Source organism: Bos grunniens, chromosome 8 (assembly GCF_055505025.1).
Source record: "Bos grunniens cultivar Pamir isolate PY7600 chromosome 8, Bosgru_T2T1.0, whole genome shotgun sequence".
Classification (NCBI taxonomy): domain Eukaryota; kingdom Metazoa; phylum Chordata; class Mammalia; order Artiodactyla; family Bovidae; genus Bos; species Bos grunniens.
The window spans coordinates 72,094,701-72,107,678 of record NC_141172.1 but is presented as its reverse complement, the minus strand read 5'-3'; the positions used below and the strand labels follow the sequence as shown (position 1 = coordinate 72,107,678).

Below are 12,978 nucleotides of genomic sequence, written 5' to 3'. Positions count from 1 at the left end.
CAATAAAATGAGGTGTTAGCCAAGAGGTGATACATACAGAATCTAGCCCCGAAGAGTTTATGATCCTATACACAAAAGCACAAAGCAGTTAGATTTCTATGACTGAGACTTATGACTTACTCTAATAACTGGTTTCTGGCAGGAAGGCTGGGGAGTCAGAGTCCTCTGGTTCCAGGCTCACAGGAAGTACAGTGTATCCTGCCCCAGGTACACAGGTAACAAGCCAGTCAGAGGGATGCATTCACTTTGACTGAGTCAGCAAAGAGCTATTTACAAGAGGGAATAACCTCTGCTGCAATTTCCTTTCCTTGAGTTTATTTTTAATTTTTATTGAAATAATAGTTGATTTACAATGTTGTTAGTTTCAGGTGTAAAGGGATCCAGTTATACACATATACATTTTTACATTCTCTTCCACTGATTCTTGAGAGTCCCCTGGACTGCAAAGAGATCAAGCCCGGCAATCCTAAAGGAAATCAACCCTGAATATTCATTGGAAGGATTGATGCTGAAGCTCCAATACTATGGCCACCTGATGTGAAGAGCCGCCACACTGGAAAAGACACTGATGCTGGGAAAGACTGAAGGGAATAGGAGAAGAGGGCAACAGAAGATAAGATGGTTGGATAACATTGCCATCTCAATGCACATCATTTTGTGTCTCACAGACATCAGGCTGTCAGATACTGGAAGACAGAGGAGCCTGGCATGCTGCAGGCCATGGGTCGAAGAGTCAGACGTGATTTACTGACTGAAAAACTATTACTGGCTGTTACAAGACACTGAGTATAGTTGCCTGTGTTATACAGTATCAAGTTGTACTAAAAGACAAACAGTAAATGACCAAGATTCTCAGAGGACATCTCGGGGGTCCAACTACTTCACCCGACCTAGACTGTCGCATAGGGAATAAACGTGTAAGGGAAGATGGCACAATCCGGAAAAGTGGATCCGTTTGAACAACCGCAGCTTTGCGATGACACAGAGGTTTGTGAAAAGACAAAGATCACTTTTGTCTCTAGCTTGGGAACCAGCTGCCAGCAATTCAGACAATCGTCTGAGTGAGCTGACGGCCGGCCCAGGCTCCAAGAGGACATGGCCTGGACATCACTTGGAAAAATTAAATTAACACAAGCACCCTCTGCTTTTCCTCACCCAAATCTCTGTCTCAAAAGTATTCTCAGCTTGATCTCAAAAGCACTTTTTTAAGCTTAAAAATAAAACTCCATTATTCCTGCTGTTTGCTGGAAGCTACTTATCAACCAAGGTCAAAGGACTCCTGAAGGATTTATAATAGACTTTAATGTTCACACACAGCGGACATTTCATGGGTGACTCACCTACTTGAGGGAGAAACTATTTTTTCCTCCTTTGGAATATTTAGTGAAAAACAAACTGCATGACCGTAGTCAAGTTCTTGGGTCAGAGATCAGGGTCAAATTGTATTACATATAGAATAGACCAACACTCTATAATTCTATTACAACTCATTTCAAAGAACTGAAATGACTAATAAGAGATTTTGACCCATATTCCTCCTCTTATTCTTTTGAGAGTACTAAAATATTTTACATGTGTAAAGTTACTGTGTTATTACAATGGGTATTGCTGGGAAATAACTAGAAGCTGGAAAATGTTTCCTTTATGGAAAAAAAAAATCCCAAAGAAAGGCAATGCCAAAGCATGTTCAAACCATCACACAATTGCACTCATCTCACACACACTAGCAAAGTAATGCTCAAAATTCTCCAAGCCAGGCTTCAACAGTACATGAATCGTGAACTTCCAGATGTTCAAGCTGGTTTTAGAAAAGGCAGAGGAACCAGAGATCAAATTGCCAACAATCACTGGATCATAGAAAAAGCAAGAGTTCCAGAAAAACATCTACTTCTGCTTTACTGACTTCGCCAAAGCCTTTGACTATGTGGATCACAACAAACTGTGGAAAATTCTTCAAGAGATTGGAATACCAGACCACTTGACCTCCCTCCTGAGAAAAGATATATGCAGGTCAAGAAGCAACAGTTAGAACCAGACATAGAGCAACAGACAGGTTCCAAATGGGGAAAGGAGTACGTCAAGGCTGTATAATGTCACCTGCTTATTTAATTTATATGCAAGTACATCATGCGAAATGCTGGGCTGGGTGAAGCACAAGCTGGAATCAAGACTGCTGGGAGAAATATCAATAACCTCAGATACACAGATGATACCACCCTTATAGCACAAACTGAAGAACTAAAGAACCTCTTGATGAAAGTGAAAGAGGAGAGTGAAAAAAGGTGGCTTAAAACTCTACATTCAGAAAACCAAGATCATGGCATCCAGTCCTATCATTTCATGGCCAATAGATGGGGAAACAATGGAAACAGTGACAAACTGTATTTTTTTGGGCTCCAAAATCACTGCAGATGGTGACTGCAGCCGTGAAATTAAAAGATGTTTGCTCCTTGGAAGAAAAGCTATGACCAACCTAGACAGCATATTAAAAAGCAGAGATATACATTACTTTCCCAACAAAGGTCCATCTAGTCAAAGCTATGGTTTTTCCAGTAGTCATGTATGGATGTGAGAGCAAGACCATAAAGAAAGCTGAGCACTGAAGAACTGATGCTTTTGAACTGTGTTGTTGGAGAAAACTCTTGAGAGTCCCTTGGATTACAAGAAGATCCAACCAGTCCATCCTAAAGGATATCAGTCCTGAATATTCATTGGAAGGGCTGATGCTGAAACTCCAATCCTCTGGCCACCTAATGCGAAGAATTGACTCCTTGGAAAAGACCCTGATGCTGGAAAGGTTGAAGGCAGGAGGAGAAGGGGATGACAGAGAATGAGATGGTTGGATGGCATCACTGACTGGATGGACATGAGTTTGTGCAAGGTCCAGGAGTTGGTAAAGGACAGGGAAGCCTGGCATGCCGCCGTCCACAGGGTCTCAAAGAGTCAGGGACTACTAAGCGATTGAACTGAAGGAAAAAAATCATCGCGGTGAGATCTGACTAATTCTCAAACCCCACTGGTTTGTCTCAGAAAATTGAGATGAGAAGCAAGCACAGATTAGGTTTCAGCAAAGATGACGGCAGAAATGGACTGCTACAAAAAGCCTTCTGTAAATTTGGACAAACAGAATTTTGAGTAACTACCACCTTTGCTTCAAAGCCCCTTACCAGTACTCTAAAAATTACTTTTCTGATCCACGTTACTTGTAATCACATCTTGTTTAATTACCCTGCGTATAGTGTAGATGTGCTTTATCCTTCAGGGTAATGGGAAGTAACGGAGGAATCTGAATGCCTGGTTCCTTCCATTAGACTGCACCTTCGCTCCTCTCTAACTCGTGCTCGACACGGCATGCACCCACTGAGTCAGAATCTCCTAAATGCTCTTCACCACTGTGATCAAGCCTTTTCTTTCCATTAAACCAATCCTACAACGTATCTTCCTCCAGGAAGCCTCCACAAATAATGCAGGGGAAAAAAAAGGCGGTAGCAGCAAATTTCCACGGTTCCCTTCCCAACTACATCATTGAGGATTTCAATTCCTTTCCAATCCCACGATGTTCACAAGACCCTTTGCTAAAACAGTTATTAATCCTATTCATCTCTTCTTTAAATGTTCCCTTTCTTACTGCTTTTGACTGTTTATCTCACGGGAAGTGCACGAAGGGCAAAATATTTCATTATGTGGGGGGAAATTCCCTCTCCAGCACCGGAGACAAATTTAGGTAGATAAGGGCCTTCATTTACTCCTTCCTCATTTATTTACTGAGTGCTGGTCACACGCCAGGAGCCACAGAGGGGTAGGGGAACACTTGATGAAAAAGATAAAAGTTCTTGTTCTTGTGACTCTACATTCCAGTATGGGAGACAAGACAGTAAACACAAATAGGACAGTTAGGGAAAAGGAGAGCCACCGAGAGGGACAGCGAGCAAGGTGGGCAAAGCCAGCGGTGCCCTTAGCTAGGGTTCGCAGAAAACTCAAAGGAGGGATTATTCTAACAGACAAACAATACAGGAATGTGATTCCATTTTTAAAACAATATTTTGGCCAAACTGCATGTGGGATCTTAGTTCCCAGACCAGGGCTCAAACCTGCATAACCTGCACTGGAACTGCCAAGTCTCGACTGCTCAAATGACAGGGAGTCCCACCCTCACCAGCTTTCTCACTTTTCTGTCTAGAAGAGGTGGCGCCTGGCTGGGCCTGCCTCTGCCACTGGCTCCACCACTGGCTCCTTTGCAACTCTGGGGTTGAGAGTGTGCGCTTCCAAGCCATGATTCCATTTTTAAGTCTCCTTTATCCAACTAACTACAATTGATCCTCACTATTCACAGATTCTATGGTATTTGTGAATTCTCCCACTAAAATTCACTCGTAACCACCAAAATCAACGTTCCTAGTGCTTTTGAGGTCATTCTCAGTCTTATGCAGAGAAACAAAGTATGACACACAAGTTCCCATTTAAGGTCAGGCAAGGTGACACTCCGCTTTTTTGTTTCAGTTCTCATACTGTAAACCAGAGTCCTTCTTACAGTCTTAACTTCAGTGCTGTGTCTTTCTTATTTTCTGCATTTTGTTAATGATTTTGCTATTTAAATGGTCCCCAAGCATACTGCTGAAGTGCTGTTTCGTGTTCCCAAGTTCAAAAAAGGCTGCGACTTGCCTTCTGGAGAAAAACATTATGCCTGTGTTAGATACACTTCCTTCAGGCTTGAGTTTATATAAGGTGTTATGGCCATGAGTTCAATGTTAGTACATCAGTGATGTACACTAAATAAGGTCTTTAAGCCTTAAACAGAAACATACATGCATAAGGACGGGGATCAGCTCAGTTGATAAACATGTGACCAGAGGCTCACAGGAACCTAACCTGGTATTTCCCCTAGGAACAATGGCTCAATATGCACTAAGTCCGTGTTCTCAGTGACTTTTTATCACACTAACTACTGCAAATACTGAGAATTCACAGTAGATGGATGATGGCAGAGAAAGCTTCAGTGGCCCACCAGCCTCCTTCCTCTTTAATAGAGAAAATGGTCTGACAGGCAACAGCATGGAGCGAGAATCCAGTACGCTGCTGTTTTATCGTCGTTGCCTTTAATTTTAAGGTTGCCTCTTTCTAAAGCAAGTGATGCTGGTTCTCATTTAATGGTAGGAATGTATGGCTTTTTCAGTCACTGTTTTAAGTAAAAACCAAAAAAGTAGGCAACATGAAGAAAAGATTAAGAAATAACTTACAGTGGAATCTGAAAAAATGATAGAAATGAAATTATTTTCAAAACAGACTGACAGAAAACAAACTCATGATTATCAAAGAGGAAAATTAGGGGGAAGGGACAAATTAGGAGTTTGGGATCAACATATACACACTACTATAATACAAAATGGGCTTCCCTGGTGGCTCAGCAGTAAAGAATAAGCCTGCAATGGTCCTGCAATGCCAGGAGCCGTAGGAGACAAGGGTTTGATCCCTAGATCAGGAAGATCCCCTGGAGAAGGAAATGGCAACACACTCCAGTATTCTTGCCTGGAGAATCCCATGGACAGAGGAGCCTGGCTACAGTCCATGGAATCACAAAAAAGTCGGATGCAACTTAGCGATCAAACAAATATATATTAATAAAATAGATGATCAACAAGGACCTACTGTATAGCACAGGGATTCTATTCAATATTCTGTAAAAACCTATATGGGAAAACAATCTGAAAAAGAATGGATTTATGTATGACTAAATCACCTTGCTTGTATACCTGAAACTAACACAATATTGGAAATCAACTGTACTCCAATATAAGATAAAAATTAAATTAAAAAAAAATTCAATGGTGAAGAAAGAGATGGTTCATTCAAAAGTAATAGTCTGCAAAAGTGAGTACAAGACAGTCCTTTGGGACTCAAGAATAAAGTATCAGAACTTTTATTTGTATTTTTAATCTTCAAAAAAAATAAAGAAATTAAGCTCTAATATTTATGAACAACAACAGAGACAGTAAATGGGTAAAGCAGAGGCATGAGGTACTCAAGGGTACCTGGTGTAAAAATGAATACATACAGAGAAACCTCAATTAAAACAGTCATGAGGCCAGAAGTGGGAGCCTTCACCCCTTACAAGAGAGCAGAGCCCAATGGGAAGACAGACTTCCTCTTCTCACCTGGCAAGAGCTCAGTCAATGAAAAGCCAATATACTTCAAACTCTTCATTCCTCTGATGGACTCTGTTTATTACAGCCCTGCCAACTTCCTTTTCTATAAAAGGGCTCTCTCCTGGTTGCAGCGATCTGCATGTGGTTGCAGACCTGCCCCCCATCCCAACCCACACCCCCTAAGGATTGCTGATTCTGAATAAATCTTATTTTTTTGCTGGAAAACTAACCGACAGTCTATTTGTTTCAGGTCAACACAGGACACAGCAGAGATCAAGGTGATGGATGAACAACTGTTGGGAAATGCACATGGAGTAGAGTTTTGGCCTAGGAGTGAAATTATGTGGACATAGATAAATAATTTATCCTGTATAAACCTCAGTTTTCTTACCTGGAAAAGGAGACAGTATGAGAATGACAGCATCATCTCAATGATTTAATGAAATAATGTGTAAAGCAGCAGTGTTCAAAGTTTTTAGTCTTAGAATCCCTATAATGCTCTTACAAGTTATTGAGAGGGGATTTCCCTGGCAATCCAGTAGTTAGGACTCCACGCTTCCACCACAGGGGCCATGGATTTGATCCCTCGTCAGGGAACTAAGATCCTGCATGCCACACTGCAGGGCCAAAAGTAATAAAGAAGGAAAAAGAAAATATCTTTTAGAAAAAATTACTGAGAATTCTAAAGGGCTTTTGCTTATGTGGGTTACATCTATCACGATTCAGTATATTAGAAATTCAAGTTGAGACATTTAAAAAAACCCTTATTCATTAACTAACGTGAAGAACATGAACGTGAAGTCACTCAGTCGTGTCCGACTCTTTGCAACCCCATGGACTGTAGCCTACCAGGCTCCTCTGTCCATGGGATTTTCCAGGCAAGAACACTGGAGTGGGTTGCCATTTCATTCTCCAGAGGATCTTCCCAACACGGGTTCAAACCTGGGTCTCCTACATTGGCAGGCAAATTCTTTACCACTGAGCCACCAAGAAGTCACAATAAACCCAACTAGCTAGCGAAGTATTTTTTAGATCAAACATGGCTCAGACAGTAGAGAATCTGCCCAAAATGCAGGAGATCGGGTTTGACTTCTGGGTCAGGAAGATCCCCTAGAGGAGGAAATGGCAACCCACTCCAGTCTTCTTGCCTGGAGAATTCCACGGACAGAGGAGCTTGGAGGGCTACAGTCCATGGGGTTGCAAAGAGTTGGACATGACTGAGTGACTAACACACACACTTTTCCAAACAAAAACACTTAGAAGAGTGGCACTGTTCTGCATATTTGTAAATCTCTTTAATATCTGGCTTCACAAAAGGCCTTTAGACTCTCTGCCTCTGCATTCAATCTGATGCAGTATCACATTCGACGTAGCCTCTGGGAAACTGTACTGTGTACTCATGACAGAACAGAGTGAAGACAGGCCAATAACATCTTACTACTATTACCAGGAAGTTTTAATCTCATGGGCCATCTGAAAGTGTCTCCAAGACCTCCATAGGTACCTGGGGCACACTGAAACAAAGGGTTTAGAACAGTGCCTGTCATGAGATAAATCCATAATAAACATTAATTCCCTATTCCTTTTATTCTCAGCCTCAATGTTGTTGGAACATGAATGCATTAGAGTGAGGCCTTCTTCAGTTCTCTACAACTGTATAATATCTAGCTTGGTCATGTAACTAACAGGCTCTATAATTAACTAGCTGTGTGATCTTCATAGCCAAGGACTCAATCTGTGTTCAAATTCAAGGATCCATGGGCTTGAAAAGGGTAAAAAAAATTACACATCTGTTCTCTGACACTCAGTGTTCACTGCATTGATGACCAGAGGCAATAACCCACAAGTGTACCAGAGATGCTGGCCTCAACTGAAATCACAGGTGTTTTACATACAAAACAGACAACCAGCAAGAGCCTAACATACAGCACAGGGAAATACATTCAATATCTTGCAATACCTTATAATGGAAAAGAATCTGAAAAAGAACAGATTTATATACACATATAACAATCACTTTGCTGTACACCTGAAACTAACACAATACTGCAAATCAGCTATACTTCAAAAACAAATTCAATAAAAGAAATCACAGGTGATTAAATAGCATATTACGGTTACTACAGATATCTTGAAAAATTGTATATACTCAATCACTATTTCAAAATAAAGTAGTTATTATGTGTTAATAAAGCAGCACAGGTGACTTCCCAAGTGGTCCAGTGGTCAGCACTTCATCATCTAATGCAGAGGGGTGCAGGATTGATCCCTGGCTAGGGAACTAAGATCCCACATGTCTCACCACCAAAAAAATAAAGCATAAAACAGAAGCAATATTGTAAAATACACAATAAAAACTTTCAATTTTTTTAAAAAGCACATATATTACAATAACAAATTTTGAAAACTATCTTGACAGCTGTATTCAATACAAGTGGCTTGTTTTCAATCTTTTATACTTGACTGTATGCAATTAAAAACCTTGTTCCAAGAAAGGGGCCAAAGGTGTTCATGCAAGCAAACAGGTGGGAACTATCTATTTTAAGCAGTTCACTAACTACTCTTTGAGACCAAGTTCCATCACTCCAGCTAGAGTCTACGGAACACGATGCCCGCGGTGAGGATGAACTGAAGACCCACAGCACACCTAAGTGCGTTAACAAACCACTACAAGAATCCAGTTTGTTTTTACACTAACATTTCAGAATCTACAAAGTTAAATGCTTTTAGACTAACTAGGCCTAGCACAACAAAATTGTTGCAAAGTTAACCGTGAAGCAAATATTCCCCCAAAGCACCTTTTATCACATTATAAAAACATATAGGACAAATTCTAACAATAATGAACGATTTTGCAAAGACTCTGTCATCAACATAATTTGGGTCTATCGTTGAACAGACTGAAGCAATGTTTCGATGATCAGAAAACTAACCTGGACATGTATCACTAAGGTTTGCTTAACATCAAAGTGTTTGACCCTCATGTCCTAAAACAGAAAAAAATGAAAGAAAAAGGAAGAAAAAGAAAACAAGGAAGAAAAAGGGAGAAAGAAAAGCATTTTCCATAGCTGTGGGGCAGCCATTAATCCAACCAGCCATTTTTTCCCAATCACATTTAAGCAAGTCCATCTATTCCATGCCTGCTTTCTCAGCAGCATATCTCATTTTTTTTACTTGCAAAGATAAAGACAAACTTAAGGGTCTCACTTCATCTAACAGAACAAGGTAAAAGTCATACTAGAGTGAATGAGATGTTAAAACCTAATAGGGGAAAAAAAACTGCACTAAATTATAGAAATCAGGTTGGTGCCTTAGAATGTCACACCAACGCCAAGGACAAGCAGTTACTGAATGCATGCTCTCTACCTGTATACCTCTAGTCCCAAGGATGCAATACCATAACCTTCTGATTCACTGAACCAAAGGTTAAGTAATAAAATGTAGGAATGTTGAGGAAGCAGCGTACCCTGGGTGAAAGGCCAGATTATGGGATCCAGAGGTGGAAGGGGACTCGGAACAGGGGACACACAGAGGAGCGCAAAGTCCCAGAGGAGGGACTCTCCGTGTAAGGCACAAGAGGGAAGGGCAGCGTCTGTGTTAGAGGGTTGATGAGAGAAGCGATGAGAGATGTGCTTTATGAAAACATACTGAGCTGGATCTTAGAACCTTGAAAACTGGGCTCAGTTTAGACCTTACCAGGCTGGCCAAGGAAGGCTTCCCAGCAAGGAACTAGGATGATCACCATGTGTCTTGGGAATAAACAATGGACACTGATCCCATAAGCTCATCTGTCCTAACAGTGGGCCCTTTTGTCAAACCCAGATTCACCACAATCTACTGTGTTGGGAACTCTGGTCAATGTTATGTGGCAGCCTGGATGGGAGGGGAGTTTGGGGCAGAATGGATACTTGTACGTACATGGTTGAGTCCCTTTGCTGTCCACCTGAAAACTATCACAAACACTGTTAATCACCTATACTCCAATACAAAAAGTTTTGTGTGTGTGTGTTTTTTAAAGTATCCATTGTGTCTAGTGAAATAAATTTTCTAAATGATACTCTGGGGCAATTTCGCCGCTCCCTATACCTTTGAAATGCAATTCAATTTTCTTGACTGATGATAAAAATTAAAAAGAGAAAATACCACTCTTATTACTATAACTATGGAAATAAAACCCATGTTTTTAGGCTATGTTTGCCTTAACTATGCCGAAGTCAGAATACTTTTGGAGAGAGTTTCTCCTATTAAAATTAGAATTGATAATATTTTCGTGAGAAGTACTGATTGCTGCTGCTGCTAAGTCGATTCAGTCGTGTCCGACTCTGTGCGACCCCATAGACGGCAGCCCACCAGGCTCCCCCGTCCCTGGGATTCTCCAAGCAAGAATACTGGAGTGGGTTGCCATTTCCTCCTCCAGTGCATGAAAGTGAAAAGTGAAAGTGAAGTCGCTCAGTCACATCGGACTCTAGCGACCCCATCGACTGCAGCCTACCAGGCTCCTCCATCCATGGGATTTTCCAGGCAAGAGTACTGGAGTGGGGTGCCACTGCCTTCTCCAGAAGTATTGACTAGGCATTGCTAAATATACTTTCATCTAGGAGTTAGTACCCAATTAACACAAAGAAATTAGCTCCATCTGACTTCCAGAATTATTGGCTACTTACTAACTGGCACCTGAAAGCTCATGACCAAATTATGAAGCAGAAGAAACAATAGCTACCTATTTCTGAACTACAGTCACAGAAGAGTGCAAGGATTCTAAAAGAAATTTAAAGGAAAAAGTTTTTGCAGAGGGAAAACAAGGATTCTTGTGCATATTATTGTCTACACACACATATAAATATATACACCAGGATCACCATCTCAAAGTAATAAATATCAAAGAGTTGGTTTGTTTCTTGTAACTGACTCAAGTCTTCCAAGTTGAAAAGCCCCTTAGAGATCTCTCTCTGAAACTGACAAAGCCGTCATAAAACACAGAATAGGTTCAGAGACCTGCTGCTGCTGCTGCTAAGTCGCTTCAGTCGTGTCCGACTCTGTGCGACCCCATAGACGGCAGCCCACCAGGCTCCCCCATCCCTGGGATTCTCCAGGCAAGAACACTGGAGTGGGTTGCCATTTCCTTCTCCAGGGTTCAGAGACCTAGTAACCACTAAAGTGAGGGGGTAAAAAAAATGCGGGCGAGATGGTAGTGAAGCCGAAGACTTACAAATATGCCCAGTGAACGACCCTGAAAGGAAGTGATAAAATTCTCAACTGTGTTTATACTAGGGAATCGCACCCAAGTCTAAAGCCACTTTAATCGCCCCACTAACGGCAGAAGTCTTTCCACAAGACCTAAGCAACTTGACTCCTCGATAAAAAGTGGAAAGACCAAGAGTTTTCACCTGTGTTAAAGCCCCGCTCAACCACCGTTTCGGATCGAAAACTAACACGAAAGCAACCTCCTGCACATCCTGCGGGCCCTTCCAACACCGCTGTTCGGAACGCCCAAGTGCCCAGCACAGGACCTGTCACTCTGTTCCTAGTAAAATGTCCTTGTTTTATCCCACGGCGGAATGGGGATTCAGAAGGCAGTCGGAGACCCTCTCCACTCACGCTCGGGTAGAGAACCACAGTTTGCACCAGCAGCCCCGGGGGCCAGCCACCCCCGCTCCCATACCACACACTTCCTGCCGCTTCCATCACCTCCACACCACAGCTTGAGTCTCCTGACCAGTTCACAACTGCTACGGGGATCCCAGTGCCTGGGAGGAGTTGGGAGAGGATGGCTCCCTAGCCCCCCGTCCCAACAACCCCACACAAACTCTTCACTTGGAGCTTCAGGGAGAACCTAAGAGCAAAGGCAGGAAGCACTGGGGCAGCCCGCCGACTTCGCGTTCCATGGGCCTCGGCCGGTTACAAAGTACTGAATGAAGCTACACGGGCACGAGCGGGCCGGTGGATGGGGGGATAGTGGGCGTGAGCACCGCGGCAGGGCGCCCCAAATGAAGCAGAGCGAGCTCCGTCGCTTTGCATGTTTCTACGCTGCAAAGCGCTGCAGACTTGGGAGTCGGGGGGCGGGATGGCCAGTCCGGAAACCAACTGCACTTTTAGCCACTCGGACTCCCCAAACTCAGAATGACTTCCCCCCATGAGGCTCCCGGAGCCGGCTCCAGCTCGCACCGCTTCCAAGAAAGAATGGGGCCCGAGCCGAGCCTTGGCGGCGCCCCGGCGGGTAGCGGGAGCCGGAGCCCGGTCCCGGGCAGGCGCGCACCGAGTGACCGTGTGTCCGCCGCCCAACTCTGCACCCGGCAGGGCCGCTCCCCCGAACTTGGCGGCGGCGGCGGCGGGGACGGGGTGGGGCGAGTACTCACCAACCCCATACTTCTGCCTCTTGGTCGGGATCCAGCGGGCCATGGCGGCGACCTCGCCCCGCGGCGGCGGCTGCGGCGGCTACAGCTCCCAGGGCTCCGACCGCCAACGCGCCGCGCACCGGCGCGCCCCGGGCCCTTCCGCCATGTTCCGGGAAACTTCGCTCGGCCCCGCGCGCCGTCTCCCCGCCGCGCCGCCAGCTATACACTCCGGCTCCCACCGCGAGCCGCGGTCACCTGCTGCGCCCGGCGGCCACGCCGCCGTGCGCGCCCCTCCCGGCGCCGCCTCGGCCCCTCCCGCTGGCCGCGCCCTCCGCCCGCCAAGGCCGCCTCCGCGCCACAATCCACGGGCGCCGGCCAGCCAAGGTCTCCGCGCTCTCCCGGGCCCAGGCCGGCTCCGCCTTGCACACTTCCCGGGAGCAGTTTCCCAGCACAGACTTGGGTACGGCTTTTTTTTTTTTTTAATCCTTTTACTGTTCGGC

The 12,978-nt window shown here is 44.1% G+C and overlaps 2 protein-coding genes across 20 annotated transcripts in view; one reads left to right on the top strand and one right to left on the bottom strand.

Annotated features, from left to right (window-relative positions):
* The window catches only part of DOCK5 (dedicator of cytokinesis 5), a 280,689-nt gene extending 268,047 nt beyond the window's left edge, over positions 1-12,642 (bottom strand). For all 3 annotated transcript variants that reach the window (XR_015170066.1, XM_086416473.1, XM_086416474.1), the window contains exon 1: positions 12,500-12,642. Coding sequence is in view for 1 of the 3 variants with exons in the window: in XM_086416473.1 (XP_086272599.1) it covers positions 12,500-12,542 (43 nt within the window). In the remaining 2 variants the exon portion in view is untranslated. The remainder of the gene's footprint in view (positions 1-12,499) is intronic.
* LOC147367400 (uncharacterized) overlaps positions 12,271-12,978 on the top strand; it is a 47,724-nt gene continuing 47,016 nt past the window's right edge. For 16 of the 17 annotated variants that reach the window (XM_086416497.1, XM_086416493.1, XM_086416494.1 and 13 more), the window contains exon 1: positions 12,309-12,938. In XM_086416497.1, the coding sequence (XP_086272623.1) occupies positions 12,324-12,938 (615 nt within the window). In that variant the 5' untranslated portion in view covers positions 12,309-12,323. Of the gene's footprint in view, positions 12,939-12,978 lie in introns of all 17 variants that reach the window. The other variant, XM_086416504.1, reaches the window with a different exon arrangement.